At 47.8% G+C, this 17,269-nt stretch overlaps 1 protein-coding gene across 2 annotated transcripts in view; it reads right to left on the bottom strand.

Moving 5' to 3' along the window:
- The window catches only part of SMC5 (structural maintenance of chromosomes 5), a 162,472-nt gene that overhangs the window by 70,970 nt on the left and 74,233 nt on the right, over nucleotides 1-17,269 (bottom strand). For both annotated transcript variants that reach the window (XM_084602401.1, XM_084602402.1), the window contains exon 17: nucleotides 10,060-10,134. In XM_084602401.1, coding sequence (XP_084458527.1) covers nucleotides 10,060-10,134 — 75 coding nt within the window. The remainder of the gene's footprint in view (nucleotides 1-10,059; nucleotides 10,135-17,269) is intronic.

Here is a 17,269-nt window from a genome sequence, read left to right as displayed (position 1 = left end):
TACATCGAAGACGTTTTAGATTTGTGTCATCGTGTAAACGCATCAATGACTGAAGCCGAGAAGATTCGCCACATCATGATGGGCATCCACGAAGGCGTATTCAACATTCTAATGGCAAAAGAGCCCCGTACTGTAAGTGAAGTTGTCACGATGTGTCAAAGCTACGACGACTTTCGTCGGTAACGCATCGTCCCTCGACAACCTGAAGCCACGATCGCGGCTATGTCTGACGCCCCTGTCAGCTCCACACTAATTCAAGAAATTAAAGACTTCGTACGGGAAGAAGTTGCACGGCAATTATCGCTAATTTCAAACGTTCCGCATTCCAGCTCACACCTGGCTCCGACCGTACGCCAGGTTATTCAAGAACAAGTTGCCGACGCACTTCCGCCCCCTCGACAACCTACTCCTCATTCCATACCTCCGCTCATTCATACCGACGCTGTTCCGACGTCCGGACTCACTCCACTGTCCTATGCTGAGGTTGCCGCAAGACCACCCCCTCCTACGCCTTTGCCATCGTATGGTCCGCCTCAGCGCACATTTTTCACTCAGCGTCGTGCGCCACCTATTCTACGCCCTTGGCACACATCTGACAACCGGCCAATTTGCTTTGCATGTGGTCTCCCTGGCCATGTTGCACGCCTGTGCCGCCGTCGCCCGACATCGTACGCTTTCGATCAGAGCCCGGCTGCCTACGCACAGCCGCCGTCCCCACCCCGTGCGCCACCTCAGCCCTCGTCTCACTTTGACTTCTCGCACGACCACCACTCAACCTCTCCGCGTCGTCGCTCTACCTCGCCAATGCCAGAAAACCACTAGACGCAGTTCCGCAGGCAAGAACTGCGCTTTCGTCGACAAGTGAAAGTCCTGCTTCGTCACCTAATAATTTAATCGAACTTACCATTGAAAATGTTTGTACCCTTGCGCTTGTAGATACTGGTGCTGCTGTGTCGGTTATTAACGTTAGACTGTGCCGCTTGTTACGAAAAGTTGTTTTGCCGTATTCTGGGATTTCTTTGCGCACCGCCACTGCTCAGCACATCGCACCGCTCGGTACCTGCACGGCTCGAGTCACCATTCAGGACGTTTTCTATGTCATCAGTTTTATCGTTCTCCATGACTGCTCCCATGACATTATTTTAGGGTGGGACTTCTTGTGTCGCAATCGCACCGTAATTAATTGCGCTCGTGCCGAGGTAGAGCTTTCTCTGCTGAGCACCGCACCGACCGCCGTTAACGTTCTTGGGGAAGCAAAATGCCACATTGCGGATGCTGCTGATATCCCGCCTTTATCTGCCGCTATTGTGCCTATAAACTGTCCCTCTCTTCAAGACTGTACAGTGCTCTTCACCCCATCTTCCCTTTTTGTCTCGCGACGCTGTCTTCCCCTACCCTGCGCCGTCCTTAGTGTACGAAGCGGCCGCACCGAACTAGCCATTACTAACGATTCGTTATATCCACTCACGTTGCAATGTGGCGAGTGCGTTGGGCATGCCGACCCTGTTCGATCAGAAAATTTTGTTACCGTCCCGCCGCTTCTCTCCGCCTGTGCCGACACATTCTCCGACAGCATAAGTGCCCTTAGCCCACCTCGTTCCTCGTCTCCTTCATCGCCTCTTGCTGCCTTTGACAAAGCCATCGACAGTGCTCTCGCTCCAGATCAACGCGCCAAGCTCTTCGACTTGCTGAACCAATTCCGAACTTCCTTTGACATCCAGCAGCCATCTCGGACATCAACTGTTGCCCACCACATCTATACTGGTACGCATGCCCCGTTACGCTAACATCCTTATCGTGTATCAGCCTCAGAGCGCCGCATTATTGATGAGCAAGTCGATGAGATGCTCAGTAGAGGTGTTATTCAGCCCTCCAGTAGCCCTTGGGCGTCCCCGGTCGTTTTAGTCAAGAAGAAAGACGGGTCTATTCGATTCTGTGTGGACTACCACCGCCTTAATGCGATCACACGAAAGGACGTCTATCCGCTACCACGCATAGATGACGCGCTGGATACTTTGCATGGAGCAGAATTTTTCTCTTCAATCGATTTACGATCTGGCTACTGGCAAGTTCCAATGGCTGAAGACGATTGCCCCAAGACAGCGTTTGTCACCCCCGACGGGCTCTATGAGTTCAACGTCATGCCTTTTCGCCCGTGTAACGCGCCCGCCACCTTTGAATGCATGATGGACAATATTCTCCGCGGTTTGAAGTGGCACACATGTCTCTGTTACTTGGATGACATCGTCGTATTTTCATCCGACTTCGCGACCCACCTAACTCGTCTTGAAACTGTCTTGCAATGTCTTAGCGACGCTGGTCTGCAGCTCAATCTGAAAAAGTGCCATTTCGCCACTCGCCAACTTACTATTTTAGGGCATTCAGTGTCCAAGGATGGCATCCTTCCTGATCCATCTAAACTCCGCGCTGCCGCTGAGTTCCCGAAGCCAACATCTATCAAGCAACTATGCAGCTTCATAGGCTTATGCTCCTATTTTAGGCGTTTCGTCCGGAACTTTGCGACCATCATTGCTCCTCTGACGCGACTTCTTAGCGCCCACAAAGATCTTTCTGCCTGGTCGCCGGCTTGCGATACTGCTTTTACGAAATTGCGCACGATACTTAGCTTACCCCCCGTAATGCGCCATTTCGATCCGGCTGCTCCTACCGAAGTGCACACCGATGCCAGCGACGCCGGCCTCGGCGCTGTTCTTGCCCAACGAAAACCCGGTGTTGATGAATACGTTGTGGCGTACGCAAGTCGAACGCTGACCAAGGCCGAGACCAACTACAGTCGAACCCGGATATATCGAACTCGAAGGGGATTGCGAAAAAGTTCGATATATAGATAATTCGATATACAGAAATTGGCTTGTGACGGCACTTACGATGCGAAAAAACGATACCGTATTTGCCACGTAATCAACCCACTCGCATAATGAACCCTCTCTTCACTTTTGCGCCCGAGAATTTGAAAAAAAAAAAAAAAAAATGCTTTAAGGCCAGCTCGCTCGCATGCAAGCGATTGAGTGATCTTAGCGACGAGTGGCAGCGACAGAGCGAAAAATTTCCAACTTGTTGGAACTGCGTTCCGCTCGCCGCTCGAGCCACCGCGGCAGCTCAAAACAAGGTTTCTGTGTCGCTGCGGCAAAAAATCGCGAGCGTTCTCGCTTGCATGCCGATGGCGCGCGTCACTCCGTTTCGGTCGTCGCATCCACAGCTCATTTCTTGGCAGCGTGCCAAGATGTTGCGCAGCGATAACGTCAGGGCGCATTTATCTTTTTATAGCTCCTCCGGTGGCGGGGAGTGAACTTGGCAGAATGCCCGTGATGGCTTGATTGCACAAGTCCGGTTCGATTTATCACGCTGCGCTTGGGGCGGGCGTCATGATCGCAGCAGCTGATGGCGTGCTTCCCTTGATTCATACATGCAAAGATAAACGGCTCCCGCCAAAAAAAAAATCCTGCCGCTTTTTAACGTCCACAGCCGCCATATCTTACGCTACGTCGCGCGTACAGCACAACGATAAAAAAGAATGACTCTCGCAAAAAAAAAAAAAGAAAAAACAAACAACAGAGAGCTGTTGCTTCTTAACGTCCGTAGGCGCCATAGCCACGTCAGCCACCGCGCGCAGCGGGTTCGCAACACACGCTGGAGAAAGCGTCCCACGTCTGTCTGAAAACGGGCTGAGCTGGCTTGGCGCATGCGTAGCGCGTGCTGAAGGAGAGAGCTGGGCAAAAGAATGGGCACACCCACGCACATGGCTTGCAAACGTCATGTGTTGGCGCGCTGGAAACGTTAACTGCAGATGCGCGCGCCTTTGGCGAACGGGCGCGGCGCTGTCCAGAACTGTCCCTTCTCATTCCTTCCGTGCGTGGCTTGAAAACGTCACACGGCTAACGGCCAAAGGTGATGTGATCGACTTTGGGGAAGGCACACTTTCCAGTGCGTAGTGCGGAGTTCGATATATCGAATGACCGGCGAAATTGAGTTCGATATATGACGCGGCTTTCCTATACTTTTACATGGGATTGTCAAGGGGATATTCCGTAAGTTCGATATAACCAAAATTCTATATATCCGGGTTCGATATAACCGGGTTCGACTGTACTCGGTGACAGAAAAGGAATGCTCGGCAATTGTTTGGGTGCTTCAGAAATTTCGGCCATACTTGTATGGGCGCCCATTTGATGTTGTTACGGACCACCATGCTTTATGTTGGTTGTCTTCACTAAAAGACCCCACCGGCCGTCTCGCCCGCTGGTCGCTTAGACTACAAGAGTATGATATCCGAGTCATCTATCGTACAGGGCGTAAGCACTCCGACGCAGACGCTTTATCCCGCTCGCCAGTGTCGCCTGACGCTCCGTTGTCCCCTGCCTCCAGCTCCGCCTTGTCTTCTTTGTCCACCAACGATATGCCATCAGAACAGCGCAAGGATCAGTGGCTTACATCACTAATCGATCTTCTTACGAACTCGCCACTTTCACCGGCTCCTCGCGCCCTTCGTCGTCAAGCGCAGCATTTCGTCCTTCGTGACCATCTTCTCTGTCGACGCAACTATATGCCAGATGGCCGTAAATGGCTGCTCGTCGTACCTCGCCACCTCCGAAGTGATATCTGCGCATCTTACCACAACGATCCGCAGTGTGGCCATGTGGGTGTATTTAAGACTTATGAACGGTTGCGACAGCGCTTTTACTGGCGCGGTATGTATACCTTCGTCAGTAAGTATGTGCGTTCGTGCATCGATTGCCAACGTCGAAAGCCGCCTCCTCTCCATCAGCCGGCTCCACTACAGCACCTTCCGTGCCCATACCGACCATTCGATCGTGTTGGCATCGATTTGTATGGACCTCTACCTTACACACCTGCAGGAAATCGTTGGATAATCGTGGCTGTCGATCACCTTACTCGCTATGCGGAGACAGCAGCACTTCAGGATGCCACGGGACCCACTATCGCATTCTTTCTTTTTCATCATTTCATTCTGCGGCACGGTGCCCCCGAGAACTTCTAAGTGATCGAGGCAAATCTTTCCTATCCGAGGTTGTCGAAGCGCTCCTACGCCAATGTCAAACCATCCACCAGACATCCAGCGCGTACCACCCTCAAACCAACGGACTGACAGAGCGCTTCAATCGCACACTAGGTGACATGATGTCCAAGTACATCGCCTCCGATCATTCCGATTGGGACAAGATTCTCCCATTTATAACCTACGCCTACAACACCGCCGTTCAAGCAACTACCGGATTCTCGCCATTTTTTCTGCTGCACGGGCGTGAACCTTCGTCTACACTCGACACCATCCTTCCCTACCGTCCTGATATCTCAGAGTATACATCGCTTTCAGCAGCTGCCAGGTACGCTGAAGAATGTCGCAAACGGGCTCGCTCACTAACTTCGGACGAGCAAGCCCAGAAACAAGCGCACAGCGACAGCAGCCGCTCTGTCCACCAATTTTCTCCCGGTTCTCACGTGTGGCTCTGGGTCCCATCGACACCACCCGGTCTGAGCAGAAAGTTTATTTCCAAGTACCACGGACCCTACCTAGTGCTCCAACAGACTTCTCCAGTGAATTACCTAATTGAACCGCTCGCCGCATCCACTGACCTTCGCCGCCGTGGGCGTGAGATTGTTCACGTCGACCGTTTGAAGCCTTGCTACGATCCTGCATTCCTTTCGTCTCCTTGAGTCGCCAGGATGGCTCCTCTTTTCTGCGGGGGCCAGATTGTAAAGAAGAGGTTCCCATTAAGTGGGAAGATCACCGAGAAGGAGGAAGAGAAAGTGATTTTGCGGACTAGCTGACTGCAAGTTAGGCCACCCCTGCTCCGGTCCTGCTCGCTACCAGTGCCCGCTACCAGTGCCTGGATCCCCGCTTAACAGTGCTTCATCTTTAAAAATATCTCAACAAGAACGTTTTCCCCTGAATTCTCAAAACTGCCTTTCTGGCACACCATTTTGGAGACACAATACCTTCCTTTCTACATCAGCTACTGCTGTTATTCCTTTGCTGCCCATAAGATCTGCAGTAATACTAACATTAAACCATTGCTTTGTCGCGAACACTATCAAAATAAAGCATTCGGCTCTGTCACCAAAATGAGCCTTTTCTCTGTTATTTGACACACAGTAACTTTCATTCAGACCCTCCTAGAATGCTTCTTTATGTTTACTGCAGTCCTCAGTGAATCTAGATCGTTTAAAACAGAAAATTTCTCCATAAGCTCTGTTTACTAACCATGCTTACTCCAAACAAAAGACCAACTTTGCTTAATATGCAAACTAGCTAAAAAGGTTTGCAGTTTTAGAATTGGCGCATGAAAATGCACACTGAAAATATAATTTCAATCTGTCTAAAATAAAAGAAATGGGTCTAAGAGGGGTGTCCCTTAATAAACATGATTTGGAACATTTTTTCTCATTTTCCAAAACCCACATTATGGTACATTTCCAATATGGTGCAGGAAGATATCTCCGATCCAAGGTGGACTACACTTCATAACTCCTTTTAAGTTGGAACAATAATATTTCGGAGTGCGCATTAAGGGGGGACGCGACCTTTGAAAACCGAAAAATCGCGAAACAGTCGATTTTTGGAAGATTATATATTCCGGTAGTATGTCTTATAAACTACCATTTCTGTAATTATCAATGCCCAACTCGCCGTAGAAATACTCGAAATTAATTAGTTAACAAGCGGCGGCAGCCGCGGAGCAGCGAGCGAGCGCCGAAAATTCCCAAACTTCGCGCGCGCGCCATTCCTCTCCCGCCGAACTGAACGCCGCCATCTTGGTAGAGCACTGTAATCTTGGTCTTGTTTTGTTTGTGAATTCTTGCGCTTTCTTCTGCCACCCTCGGCGGCGGCGACGGCGGCGCGGTCGAGGCGTGGCTTGCTACCGATTGAGAGCCTCGTGGCGGCTTTCAAGTTTCCCGCGCTCGAATTCAAGGCTGCGATTGGGCAAAGCGCGCACTCCGCGAGAACGCGGGGGATCGGACGACTACTATTGGCTGCTGCGGCCACTGACGCGTCGGTCTCCGCCTCCCCGCGTCGTCTGCTACGGCTCTTTGCTTGCTGTCGTTGTTGGCTGTCTTTGTACTTCGTACTATAGTGAAAGTATTCTAGTTCACTATACTTCGTACGTTCTGTTCGCCTTTCGCCATTTCTGCGATCGCCGGATTTACGATCTCTCGTCGTGCCCTCTGACCGGTTTCGTGCAACGTGTTAAACGTCGCGTGGTCGCTCACGATGCCTCGAGGTGCGACACGCATTCAGTGCAAACTTGGCTAGATTTTTTTTTTATTTTTTTTTTATTTTCGGCGCTTATGCCACGGAAGATAACCCGGGAAGTTGCTTGTCGCGTTTGGGCCGCTCCTCGTTCCTCCGGCAAGATGCCGCGATAGATAAACCGGGAAACCGCTTGCTGCGTCTGAGCCGCCCATCATGCTAGGGCGAAATGTCGTGGGGGAATCGGGAATGCCAATTGTCGCGGCTTGCAGAGCACAGGATCGACGGATCTCAGCATGTGGAAAGTGGTCTGCGGCACCAAGGCGTTCGCTGTAGCCGATCGGCTAGTCGCACAGATGTTCGCTGTAGCCGAGATCGACGGAGCGCCAGAGCCCTAATGTATATTTTGACGGTCGCACCGGACTTGTTCGTGATAATTGCGAGTGTTCGTCTTAAGTGGGGCCGTTATAAGTGGGCTCGACTGTACCTGAATAAATTTTTTAGGGCTAGGCAAGCCCATATATTCAAAATATTATGTCTGGAATTTGTCATAATTAATTCGGTTAATCAACATAGGTCTAATTGATAACAAAAAATCCAATTCTATGCTATTTTTCAGCAAGAAAATTTAGAAAAAGAGCTTTGTCTTGCCCTGAGGAACCTATCTAGGAATCAGCATGACAAATTGCACAATGCCAGTGCCTTTCACAATTTCGCCAGGCTTGATATAAAGGACCTATTCGAACCAGTTTGATATGCTTCTGTAACTTGAGAACTAGCGTGCACAATTCTATGAAACTTGGTGGTTTTTCATTTGTTAATGTCATGAGCCTGTCTTTAAAATTTCATCATGATAACTTGAGAAACAAAAAAGTTATTGTTCTCTCAACCTTTGAGAGCAGTTTTCTCAGAATCAATTTTTTGCACGGTGTGGCTGCTAGGGAAAGTCATAGCTCAAGAACCGCTTATTGGATTTTCATGAGGTTTTTTTTGCTATATACCTAAGTAAAATTCTGAGGGCAAGACAATTCGTTTTTTTCAAAATATTTCATGTGTAATTAGGGGCAGTCAATTAAAATATTGTTAAATCAGGTGTAATTTTGAACACTAAATTTGGGGCTGTACTAATATTTTTCAGAGAGGAAATTTGGAAAAAGGGAATTGTCTTACCCTGGGGAAACTATCCAGGAATGACCATAACAAATTTCACACTGCTAGCACATTTTGCAAATTCTCCAGGCCCGCCCCTAGGGACCTATGTGAACTATCTTGATATACTCCTCTAACTTGAGAACCGATGAGCCCAGCTCCATGAAACTTGGTAGTTCTTCAAATGTCTGTACTATGAGCATACCCTGAGAATTTCATTCAAATACCTCAAGAAATAAAAAAGTTGGTGTTCAAGGGTAGCCTCCCCCCTTAAGAGTAAAACAAGATCTATCACCATGCAGTGCAATTTCAAAACAATACAATTTGTCCAAGCCATCGTGCTTGAACATTTCCTGGTAAAATTTTAACATGCCATAACTGCTGTTCAAACGGGCCAAAAACAGTCATGTCTGTGATAGGCATTCTAGGCCATTTCTGTATGCTAAACATTACTGCGGCCTTTACTGTTACATAATTTAATTGCCTGCATGCTTCAAACAGTGATTACACAATACCTTAAGAAAAGCTTATTTAACAAAAACAGAGAAAGCATATATGAAATTAGCACATTTCGATACATAAGCTAGGAAAGTTTCATAGAACTGTATCAAGAAATTAAAAATATACATGTCTAGATAGCTTGGTTTCATTTCGTTTATGGGGTTTAATGTCCCAAAGCAACTAAGGCTATGAGAGATGCCGTAGTGGAGAGCTCCGGAAATTTCGGCCTCATGGTGTTCTTTAACATGCACTGACAACGCACAGGACACGGGCATCTTGCTTTTCGCCTCCACTGAAAAGCGACTGCCGTGGCCAGGATTCGACCCCGCATCCTTGGACGCAGTAGTCAAGTGCCCTAAGTGGATCACCATGGTGGGAAAGTTCTAAAATGGGTGTCCACCCTTAAATGTACGCGTGCTATGGAGAAAGTCAGAAGAAAAGTTAGGTAAGGGTCCCCAAGGCTTATTTCATTGCGCAAAACAGTAACACTGCAGCTTCTAGGTGCAGGTGAAGCGGCTTCAGTGCACAGACCGAGAACAAGCCCATGACTAGCATGGGGACACGCGCGGAAGCAAGGGAAGCACGCACTGGAGCTGCAGCTCACATGTCTGGCTTCCGTGCACAGCCGATGGCCACCGTCAATGCGAGCTGGACTTTCTTTTAGCCCCTTAGAGCCTCCTAATCATCCACACAACTGCCAGTCTGCACACCAGAAGGGCGTGCGAAGCAACTTTGTGTGCAGTTCAGGACCGAGAATAAATATGTGAACAATAGCTTGTCGAGTAGGCCCAACCTCAACAAGGCACCATTTCAGGAGCCTGTTGCGATAGAAAAATGGATCCCAACTTGACGACTTTCAGCAGTTTACTCTCGGCATTTGCTCAGCTAATTAAACCACATTCGCCTTTCATTCCGACTTCTGTTCTGCTCTGTCCTTTCGAGTTTTCACACGAGACTAGATGTAATGAAAACCTGCAAGAAAAAAAAAAAAAAAGATAACTAGGGCCATTTATTCCCTTATATCCACACTTAGCTGTAATACGAAACCCAAACTGAGCCAAAGAAAAAGAGAAAAAAGTAGAACTGGTAGGTACCTCGACAATCCACAACAATACATGAGTGATTTAATCAGTAAACAGTGGATGATAAGAGAAGGATCCACTGGGAGACTCACTCACTTGCAAGGCAGACCGTTTCTCATCACGCAGGACAGTAAGTTGTCGCAGACGCCCAGCATTCTCCTGGAGCCGCTTCTGCAAAACAGAATAGGAAATGACCCAGTTTTACACAGTCATCCTCCATGGCATGTCACAAAGTATTAGCTAGCAACACTATCCCAGTGCACACTATGGAGACCCTGGTGGCCCAATTTAGTATTTCCGAGCTACCAACGTGCAGGTTTAGGATGGTAAAACTGAGATGCCGTAATGTCCGTCAACAGTCAAATCTCATTACACTATGAACGCTACATTAACAAATTCAAAAAATATACCCAGCAGGCTTCCATAGTTTTAATGTAAAAATATTTCAGAACTATGAATTCCATTATAGCGCAGACTTCAGAACACTAACATACATAACTCCTTTTTTTTTCCTCAATTATCAACAAACATCAGTTCAGCTAAATTTAACAGTGCAGCAACCCTCGCGTAAAACATAAACCGCCGTTTCTGTGTGTATGGTTTGCCGTCTGTAGGTATCGTCATCAAAATATCTAGTGGCAAATCCTAGCACCATCGCAGAGCCATGGTCTAATACGCAGTAGCCAGGAGGCCTAGCTGCCTGCCATTTTTCTTTGTGTTGTGTGCCATTCGCTGGTCGGTTGTTGGTGCCATTCACGCATGCCGGCATGTATTTTTTTGATACTGATGATCCTACTGCGAAGTTCTTGTGAGATTCGACAATGAATACAGCCGGCTATGGCGCCAAGAAGAAATGCACATAGTGCCGGCTGCAAGAAAAGTAAGCATATTGGAAAAAAGCATCATCATCATCATGTCTGACTATACCCACTGCAGGGCGAAGACCTCTCCCATATTCCTCCAATCAACCCGGCCCTGTGTTAGCTGCATTCCCTTGACCCCTGCGAACATCTTAACCTCATTCGCCCACTTAACTTTCTGCCGCTCCCTGCTAGGCTTTCCATCGGTTATCCTCTCTATGCACAACATGTCCTGCCCATGCCCATTTCTTCTTTTTGATTTCCACTAGAATATCAGCAACTTGAATTATTTCTCTAACCCACTCTACACATTTCTTATCTGTTAACATTACCCCTACCATTTTTCATTCCATAGCTCTCTGCACTGTCCTCCACTTCAAAGCAGGCGAAAAGCAAATCGGCTCCTGCAGACAGCATGACACATCAACTGCCGTGATCATTTTGAAAGATCGAGACAGGATTGTTAAACTTCACTGAACACTGAAAATGAGGCCATCTGTTGTTCTAATGTGCATGAACAACGTGCCCACGTTCAACACTCGATGCTGTGATCCACATTACTTGTCCGATGAGGTGTTGCACAAAGCGGAAGGTAGAGAGCAGGTTTTAATCGGGAGTGTGTGCTGCGCACGGCAGTGAAATCAATAGCCGATTCCTACGAATAAAGCAGCTCTGAGGTTAGCGCAACATTTTCATTTGAGATTTTGCTTGTCTGCATATATGCCTACTGCCAAGCTATAAGCAGATCAATCAAGGGGAAATGAGGGTGCTCGTTATAATACATGAAGGAAAGAAGCCAACAGTCGGCGAGGCCAAGGAAAGCGTTGGGGATGGTACTTTATGTCTTTTTTTTTTTTAATGTTTTCTTGGATAATCACAGAAATTAGTAATGTATTCTGTTTAGGGGAAGATAATTAGAACACAAAGTAGAAGAAAAAACAACGTGCCGATGGTGGGATCCGAACCCACGACCTCCGAATAACGCGTCCGGTGCTCTTCCAACTGAGCTACATCGGCCGCTGTCCCCCCTGCTACTTTCTTGGGTATTTATGTTGTCTGTATACGAACCTTGAGAGTGTTCACCAGCGCCACCCTCAGCCATAGCAGCGGACGTGGGACGTCCTTTGTTACCGCCAGCGTCACGTAGAACGTGATCAAGAGCGAGGGCGAAAGCTGTGCTAGAACCCTCTTACGCTACCTATGGCTTCAAGACTGCCAGAACCGAGACCCCCGTAAGCTACAAGCAGATCAATCAAGGGGAAATGAGGGTGCTCGTTATAATACATGAAGGAAAGAAGCCAACAGTCGGCGAGGCCAAGGAAAGCGTTGGGGATGGTACTTTATGTCTTTTTTTTTTTTTTAATGTTTTCTTGGATAATCACAGAAATTAGTAATGTATTCTGTTTAGGGGAAGATAATTAGAACACAAAGTAGAAGAAAAAACAACGTGCCGATGGTGGGATCCGAACCCACGACCTCCGAATAACGCGTCCGGTGCTCTTCCAACTGAGCTACATCGGCCGCTGTCCCCCCTGCTACTTTCTTGGGTATTTATGTTGTCTGTATACGAACCTTGAGAGTGTTCACCAGCGCCACCCTCAGCCATAGCGGCGGACGTGGGACGTCCTTTGTTACCGCCAGCGTCACGTAGAACGTGATCAAGAGCGAGGGCGAAAGCTGTGCTAGAACCCTCTTACGCTACCTATGGCTTCAAGACTGCCAGAACCGAGACCCCCGTAAGCTACAAGCAGATCAATCAAGGGGAAATGAGGGTGCTCGTTATAATACATGAAGGAAAGAAGCCAACAGTCGGCGAGGCCAAGGAAAGCGTTGGGGATGGTACTTTATGTCTTTTTTTTTTTTTTTAATGTTTTCTTGGATAATCACAGAAATTAGTAATGTATTCTGTTTAGGGGAAAGATAATTAGAACACAAAGTAGAAGAAAAAACAACGCGCCGATGGTGGGATCCGAACCCACGACCTCCGAATAACGCGTCCGGTGCTCTTCCAACTGAGCTACATCGGCCGCTGTCCCCCCTGCTACTTTCTTGGGTATTTATGTTGTCTGTATACGAACCTTGAGAGTGTTCACCAGCGCCACCTTCAGCCATAGCGGCGGACGTGGGACGTCCTTTGTTACCGCCAGCGTCACGTAGAACGTGATCAAGAGCGAGGGCGAAAGCTGTGCTAGAACCCTCTTGGCCTCGCCGACTGTTGGCTTCTTTCCTTCATGTATTATAACGAGCACCCTCATTTCCCCTTGATTGATCTGCTTGTAGCTTACGGGGGTCTCGGTTCTGGCAGTCTTGAAGCCATAGGTAGCGTAAGAGGGTTCTAGCACAGCTTTCGCCCTCGCTCTTGATCATGTTCTACGTGACGCTGACGGTAACAAAGGACGTCCCACGTCCGCCGCTATGGCTGAGGGTGGCGCTGGTGAACACTCTCAAGGTTCGTATACAGACAACATAAATACCCAAGAAAGTAGCAGGGGGGACAGCGGCCGATGTAGCTCAGTTGGAAGAGCACCGGACGCGTTATTCGGAGGTCGTGGGTTCGGATCCCACCATCGGCACGTTGTTTTTTCTTCTACTTTGTGTTCTAATTATCTTTCCCCTAAACAGAATACATTACTAATTTCTGTGATTATCCAAGAAAACATTAAAAAAAAAAAAAAAAGACAAAGTACCATCCCAAACACTTTCCTTGGCCTCGCCGACTGTTGGCTTCTTTCCTTCATGTATTATAACGAGCACCCTCATTTCCCCTTGATTGATCTGCTTGTAGCTTACGGGGGTCTCGGTTCTGGCAGTCTTGAAGCCATAGGTAGCGTAAGAGGGTTCTAGCACAGCTTTCGCCCTCGCTCTTGATCACGTTCTACGTGACGCTGGCGGTAACAAAGGACGTCCCACGTCCGCCGCTATGGCTGAGGGTGGCGCTGGTGAACACTCTCAAGGTTCGTATACAGACAACATAAATACCCAAGAAAGTAGCAGGGGGGACAGCGGCCGATGTAGCTCAGTTGGAAGAGCACCGGACGCGTTATTCGGAGGTCGTGGGTTCGGATCCCACCATCGGCACGTTGTTTTTTCTTCTACTTTGTGTTCTAATTATCTTCCCCTAAACAGAATACATTACTAATTTCTGTGATTATCCAAGAAAACATTAAAAAAAAAAAAAAAGACATAAAGTACCATCCCCAACGCTTTCCTTGGCCTCGCCGACTGTTGGCTTCTTTCCTTCATGTATTATAACGAGCACCCTCATTTCCCCTTGATTGATCTGCTTGTAGCTTACGGGGGTCTCGGTTCTGGCAGTCTTGAAGCCATAGGTAGCGTAAGAGGGTTCTAGCACAGCTTTCGCCCTCGCTCTTGATCACGTTCTACGTGACGCTGGCGGTAACAAAGGACGTCCCACGTCCGCCGCTATGGCTGAGGGTGGCGCTGGTGAACACTCTCAAGGTTCGTATACAGACAACATAAATACCCAAGAAAGTAGCAGGGGGGACAGCGGCCGATGTAGCTCAGTTGGAAGAGCACCGGACGCGTTATTCGGAGGTCGTGGGTTCGGATCCCACCATCGGCACGTTGTTTTTTCTTCTACTTTGTGTTCTAATTATCTTCCCCTAAACAGAATACATTACTAATTTCTGTGATTATCCAAGAAAACATTAAAAAAAAAAAAAAAGACAAAGTACCATCTTAAACACTTTCCTTGGCCTCGCCGACTGTTGGCTTCTTTCCTTCATGTATTATAACGAGCACCCTCATTTCCCCTTGATTGATCTGCTTGTAGCTTACGGGGGTCTCGGTTCTGGCAGTCTTGAAGCCATAGGTAGCGTAAGAGGGTTCTAGCACAGCTTTCGCCCTCGCTCTTGATCACGTTCTACGTGACGCTGACGGTAACAAAGGACGTCCCACGTCCGCCGCTATGGCTGAGGGTGGCGCTGGTGAACACTCTCAAGGTTCGTATACAGACAACATAAATACCCAAGAAAGTAGCAGGGGGGACAGCGGCCGATGTAGCTCAGTTGGAAGAGCACCGGACGCGTTATTCGGAGGTCGTGGGTTCGGATCCCACCATCGGCACGTTGTTTTTTCTTCTACTTTGTGTTCTAATTATCTTTCCCCTAAACAGAATACATTACTAATTTCTGTGATTATCCAAGAAAACATTAAAAAAAAAAAAAGACATAAAGTACCATCCCCAATGCTTTCCTTGGCCTCGCCGACTGTTGGCTTCTTTCCTTACTGCCAAGCTATGTCATTTTCATACCCAGGTTTGACCACTGGCTTATAACCACAAGTTTTCATTGCAACAACATTTCAAAATAACAAATGGTTTCTGGCAGCTGCGTGTGATGCGTTATGTCGGGAGTTTATGGTAGTGAAATAAAGGATCCACAGTGAAAACTGCGGTGGGGATGTTGGACAAATCAGGTGCCCCATCACCAAACTATCTGCGGCAACCACCCCCTTGCTAGAAGCAATCGAGAAAGACGAATGCACCAACACTAGTTTATCAGCAGCCAGTGAGCAAGGAAGGATAAAGTCCGTGGGTAATGCACACAGCGAAACCAAATGTAATAAACAGCTACGTAGTGAATTCCTCAATACAGTCGTGCCCCGTTAATATGGACGACCCGAATTATGGACAGTTTTTCTGGGGACGAAACTTTGTCAATGTATTTATGTCTCGTTAATATGGAAACTCGCTGTCTGGACCATGGACAGGGGAAGAATGCACACAGCCCACTTGGGCCCATACATTTTTGTCTCGTTAATATGGACAGCGTTTGAAAAAAGCAGAGGAGTCCTAACGCAAGTGCGCAAGAGCAGTAAGGAACGTATACAGCAAACAGGGTCAACTAAGTAAGAAAGACCCCGAAAGGAGTGAACTGGGAGATTTCTGGGTGCAGCGGAAGCGTCACAACGAGAGGCCGCAGTTGAAAACAGCAACATGTGGTTGCAATAAATTCTGCAAGATATGAACAGAGAGGCTGGTAAAAGCTTAAGAAAGAAATAACAGGAAGGAAGACAAGCCCCTAAAGTTGCGGCGGGAATGTCTGTTCCATGAAGCCGCTAACACTTTTCTGTCCAAGTTAAGACACACTGACGAAGTAGAGCAACAAAAGAAAGGCGGCGAGCACGCAACTGGGATCGGGCGTCCCGTCCTGGACGCCCTTTCTTCTCATGCTCCTGGTTTTCGTCACTGTTGCGCTGCTGAACTGCCACATTTTGCACCCCAGGCGGTCCACATGTCGGCTTCGCTTTGAGTCAACGATGAGGCCTTGACAAGGTCTGAGCTTTTCGTAGTAGGCTAGCCATCGTTCTAAATTGTACTTCAGCTTGCAGTGTTTGTTGCATAGGAACACATAGGCACCAGGAAGGGGCTGTTTGATAGCCCTCTGCATAGCAGCCTGCCAACTTGACTCCTTTGCTTCCTTACAGATAGAGTATAAGGCCAAAAAGAGAGAACCAGAAGAACGGAAAGGCAGAAAGGGTTTCTAGACAAAAAAAAAAAAAAAAGTACAAAGAATCAGGAGCCTGTAACCCTCCACTTTAGCCTTACTTTTGGCATGGCGGGAATTAAACGCAAAAGAACAGAGCTGAATGTAGGCGCGAAGCGGGAAATCTGTGAATACAAGTGGCAAAAGCCATCTCAGTCAATTCAAGCCGTGAGGGACTGGGCCCAAGTTTAACTAGGCCTCAGCCTCGCCAGGTCGACGGTAGCATCGATACTACAGGAGCGTCAACCACAGTCCGGCAGCGCCCAGCACAGTTCCAAGAAATGGAGTCAGCCTTGTTAATGTGGTTTGGGAATGTGCAAGCAAATGGTGCTGTCATGAGCGACTAAATACTTCAAGAGAAGACTCGCTGCTTCGGCAACATTATGGGCACGCACTGTTCCTTCTCCTCCGTCTTGATAGGTTTTAGCTGTGATGACTTACGGAATGTTTTGTACAGTAAAACAGGGTGATGCTTACTGAGAAAAATTATTCTACGCCCTGCCTAGGCATTACTGACTGCAGCTACTCAAGAGGATAGCTGACAAGGTTTGAACAGACATGGCATTTCGAGTCGACGGACTCATGGAGAAGGGGGTAGCATCGACAGTTCGGGTGTTTTTAATCACACATTGAATTACAAAAGCAGTCTTTAATTACTATTTTTTCGTAAAAAAAATACTTTTCGTTTTTATTCATGACTTGTTATTATGGATGACTCACTTAATGGACAGTTTTGGTCGAAAAACAAAAGTGTCCATATTAACGAGGCACAACTGTATTACAAGGTTTCTCAATTCCCCAATGCTGCCCTCATTGAAGCATAAATATTTGAGACGATCTCGAGGTAACAAACTCGCTATGCACACTCTCTGTCTGCCACTGCTGGGTTACATGAAATTCGTGAACATGCAATAGTTTCATGAAAACACAAACTAACAC

Source organism: Amblyomma maculatum, chromosome 4 (assembly GCF_055883805.1).
Source record: "Amblyomma maculatum isolate TAMU_Amacu chromosome 4, ASM5588380v1, whole genome shotgun sequence".
Taxonomy (NCBI): Eukaryota; Metazoa; Arthropoda; class Arachnida; order Ixodida; family Ixodidae; genus Amblyomma; species Amblyomma maculatum.
Note: the sequence above shows the minus strand (reverse complement) of the source record. Positions and strands in the feature narration are given on the sequence as shown.